At 58.4% G+C, this 3,971-nt stretch overlaps 2 protein-coding genes across 4 annotated transcripts in view; one reads left to right on the forward strand and one right to left on the reverse strand.

Annotated features, from left to right (window-relative positions):
• Nucleotides 1–2,466, reverse strand: part of TBC1D17 (TBC1 domain family member 17) — a 12,490-nt gene extending 10,024 nt beyond the window's left edge. The window contains 3 exon segments of the mRNA XM_023520138.1: nucleotides 1,444–1,518; nucleotides 1,746–1,844; nucleotides 2,293–2,466. Coding sequence (XP_023375906.1) covers nucleotides 1,444–1,518; nucleotides 1,746–1,844; nucleotides 2,293–2,313 — 195 coding nt within the window. The 5' untranslated portion in view covers nucleotides 2,314–2,466.
• Nucleotides 2,467–2,671: 205 nt separating this feature from the next.
• AKT1S1 (AKT1 substrate 1) overlaps nucleotides 2,672–3,971 on the forward strand; it is a 9,441-nt gene continuing 8,141 nt past the window's right edge. The window contains exon 1 of one of the 3 annotated variants that reach the window (XM_011374512.2): nucleotides 2,672–2,790. In XM_011374512.2, the coding sequence (XP_011372814.1) occupies nucleotides 2,711–2,790 (80 nt within the window). In that variant the 5' untranslated portion in view covers nucleotides 2,672–2,710. The other 2 variants (XM_011374514.2, XM_011374516.2) reach the window with 2 other exon arrangements.

Here is a 3,971-nt window from a genome sequence, read left to right on the forward strand (position 1 = left end):
TTTTTTCAGATGAGGACAGATGTGACTGGCACCCTGCCTGCCTCCTTCTTCCTGCCTTAAATAAGGCAGATGCGATGGCTGGAGCTGAAGCAGTCATTTCAAGGCCAGTAGGATCTCAGTGACTCAGGCCCTGGCAGCACCCATTGAGGCCAGCAGCCCCAGGGCTTGTGAGGTCTCCTGAGATCAGAAAAGCAAATTCGTTTGCTTCACCTGTCATCGGTCTGGTTTTGTGCGCTTTGGCGCTAAATGTACCGTGGAGGCGTACGTGCCCTTTTTCTCGAAGCCCATCTCAGTGGATTCCTCATACTCAAAAATAAGAGGACCAAGGAGGACAGCGATATTCTCAAGAAAAGTCCTCAGACTGCCTTCCAGGTTGGTGGAAAATGCAAAACCCTGGTTGCTCCTGTCCCAACTCCTGGACGGGTACACTCTAGAATCCCCGTTTGTACCCCACTGGGTCATCTGAAAGCCCACGACCCCAGCTGAAGCTTCGGCCTATCTGCCTGGCCCATCACACCTGCCTCCTCCCCGCCCTTCTCCCTCCCTGTGGCCCTTGGGCCATTGACCACATGCCTTCCACACCCACACCTTGCTCCTCCCATGGCTGCCCAGGGCCCCCAAGACAAGGTCCAAGTTCTGAGCCTAGCGTTTCAGGCCCAATCACCTTTCTAGCAAACTCCTCTACAGAGAGGTCCCACTTCCCCTAAAACACACTTCCTCTCGAATTACCCGCCTCTCACCTTCAGAGTCCCAGCCCAAACGCCCCCCCAGGAAGAGGTGAGACTCCAGAATCAGTGTCTGGGTTGAAACCCGAGTTCCAACACCTCCTACCTTTATATGAGCTCAGAAAAGGGGCTTCCTATCATTGCGCTTCAATTTCTCAAAAACAGAATGGGGGGCAGGGCTTAGGCAGGGCCTGGGCTGCCAGTCACTGCTGGGCGCCAGCACTGTCCAGCACAGGGCCTGGCAACAAGAATCCTCAGGAACCCACTGGCACTGAGAAGGATGAGGTCCTGTACCGGGGAGGAAGGTGTACCAGCGAGTCACCCCGGCCAGGTCCTGTTTCCTCTCTCGACATGATGGCAAGACGGCCCCAGGGAAAATGCCACACCTCTTTACGTTCTTATGGGTTAACAGCCCATGGAACCCAAATCCATGGGCTGAGCTGTCCTTTCTGAGCTGTCTTTTCGTATCCTGGCGGGGCTCTGCCAGAAGGCGGAGGGCGTGAGGGGACAGCTATCTCCATGGCCAAGAACTTCATGGTGTCGGCTTCCTTTCCATGAACGGGCATCTTCAGCCCCATTTCACAGAGAGGAGGAAACCAACCGGGGTCACGCCTGCCCCAAGGATAGTTCTGGGATTGTACCCAGCTCTTTAAAACGCCTTCCGGTGCCCAAACTAGAGAAATAGCAAGTGGAGAAGGGAAGAGCAAGGGAAGCCTACCTTCTTGGAGAAGAGGATTTGGGTGGAATCTCCAGCTTCCTCTATGGGAGCCCAGTGCAGGAGGACATCATTGTCCTGGGGAAGGAGGGAGGGCTTAGAGGGGGTCCCCTCTTAACTCTCCAAACCGTATCGCCAAACTTCTTTTCCGTTTTGGACCCTCAGCCTGAGAGAGCCTCATCTCTTTCCAGCCCCGACCCCCAGTCTTCTTAAGGTCCCATCACTGACAACCAGACCAAACTGCCACAGATGCCGCCACCATCCCGCTCTGGGCCCGCCCAAGCCCTTGTTCCCTCCCGGCGCACCTTCTCCACAACACGGATGACTCCGGAGATGAGGGAGTCCGGGTCTTGGTGCTTCTTGGCACTGGTGTGCAGGTACACGCCTTTCTTCTCAAACACCACCTGGGGACCGGAACCAGTGAGGGGCGGGGCCCAAGAGCAGAAAGACACCCGAGGGGCGGGGCCCTGGGGGAGCCAATGGGAGCGGACTCGGGGGGCGGGGCCTGGAGAACCCTTACCTCGGGCAGTACACCCGGAGAGGTGAAGCCTGAACGCCGGCCAGGCGTCCGGGTGCTGGGGGGCGGACGGAGGGAGGGGAGAAGTGGGGGGTGCATTCCCAAAGGGGCGGGGCCCAGAGGCGTATCTCCGCAGCCCAGGGGCGAGCCAAAAGACACGGGTCTTCCCTAGGGCAGTGCAGGGAAGGGTGACAGCGCGTTCATCAGGGACATAGTGTGTTTGCTAAGGATCGGCCCGGCTCTCAGAGCCGCGGCACGGCCTGAGGGAAAAGCAGGCCACCGGAGCGGGGCGTCGCATACAGACAGGAGCGAAAGAATGCGTCCTCGCTGCTTACCCTGTAACCGGCTGCCTCCATAGCCGCGGCCGAGGCCCCACTGCCCCGGCTCCCTCCCTTTCCGGGTCAACGTGTCGTCACGTCCGGATAGGAGACTCCCCTCAAGCCCGGACAGTGGTAGCGCCCTTGTCTATTCTACAACAGGAGTGGGTGTAACCATCTTTCAGAACGGGGTGGTTGAAGTCGAACCACGAGACATATCACATGGCGCAGACCCTGAGGGTGGAGCGGGCCTGGGAGGGTGCGCAAGCGCAGTACTCCGGTCCTGTCCACGAAGTAAACAAGGGGGAGGGCCCAAGAGCTCCCACCCTCTCGCTCGAATTCTCCGAAACGCCTTTTTCCACATGGTATACTGGCATCGAAGCCAAAGAGGAGCCATCTTGCTTGAGGGCACGACTAAAGCCGGTCAGCGGCGGCCATGTTAATGTGGGGCAGTCCCATCGCTCTGCGGGGCACGATAGCGAGGTTCTGGGAAAGAAAAGGAGAAAGGAAAAGAAGGTGAGAGGAGCTGTACATCACAAGAGGCCCTGAGGGACTTAGGTTAACGGGATGAGGCCGTCAGTCTCCCCGGAAACAAAGCGGTCCCAGACGAATGCATGAGTCCCGGCCGAAAGAAAGCGCTCTGAGGCGCCATACTGAAGTTGGGCAAACCGAAGCAAGAAAGGCTGCCATGTTGGATCTTTGCCAGTCTTGGTGCTTAAGTGGGATAGGCTGGAGGATTCATATACATTATGGGCAAGTGATGTCAGGCTGGCTGCCATGTCATTAACGGGCACTGTGGAAGAGGTGGATTATAAATGAGGGATGTCAGGTCGCTTATCTTAGATTACTGTGGTCTCGAATGTGTATGTACAGCGGCCATATTTCTTAGGGTCAAATAGAAATGGTCTAGGCTTGTTTCCGAGCAAACCGAAGCCCTCCCCCATCTTTCTTATGGGCACCCTGCCTGTCGCCATTGCCCCACTGTGATCTGGTAAAACCCCCGTGACCGCCATCTTTGTTTCGGGCGGTCCCAACGAGGGGGGGAGTTTGCAGCTTGGAGGCGGGTCGACTACGCGGAAGTGACGCAAGTCGCCGCCATGTCTTTTGAGGGCGGCGACGGCGCCGGGTCAGCCATGCTGGCTACGGGCACGTGAGTGGAGGCGGCGTTGTGAACCGCGGTGTGGGGAGGATCTCGCTGTCCGGAGGAGAGGGGCGCTGGGAGGGCGAGCTGCTCGCGGGAGGGGTATGGCCTGCGTAGATCAAAGGGAAGAGATCGCCCAGCGACCTCACGCTGAGCGCTGGAAAGGGGTCGCTGTCGGGAACCGTCGTTTCTCACCCGAGGCAAACCCTAGACAGCCTTACTTTCCGGTCTCCAGGCCCCCCAGGATCTTTACCTTGACCGTGGACCATGTCAGTAGGGTCGAGGGGCTGCTTGGGGGGTCTCGGGGTGCCCCTCACCCGTCCAGAGGCGGGACTTCCGGTTCTGCTCCCATCTGGGCGGGATTTCCTGTTTTTTTTTTTTTCCTAGAGAAGTGGGTCTTCACTGGCCCCCGGCAGAGGTGGGGAGGTCTCTGAGCGGTGGAGGGAGACCCCAGACATTCACCCCGCCCCCGGCTACGGAGTGCATCCTCGACTTCCTCCTACCTTGGAGATGGGCTGGGGGCGGGGGCACTTCCAGTTTGACAGGTAGTCGGAGG

The sequence above is a fragment of the Pteropus vampyrus genome, unplaced genomic scaffold, assembly GCF_000151845.1.
Source record: "Pteropus vampyrus isolate Shadow unplaced genomic scaffold, Pvam_2.0 Scaffold250, whole genome shotgun sequence".
Classification (NCBI taxonomy): Eukaryota; Metazoa; Chordata; class Mammalia; order Chiroptera; family Pteropodidae; genus Pteropus; species Pteropus vampyrus.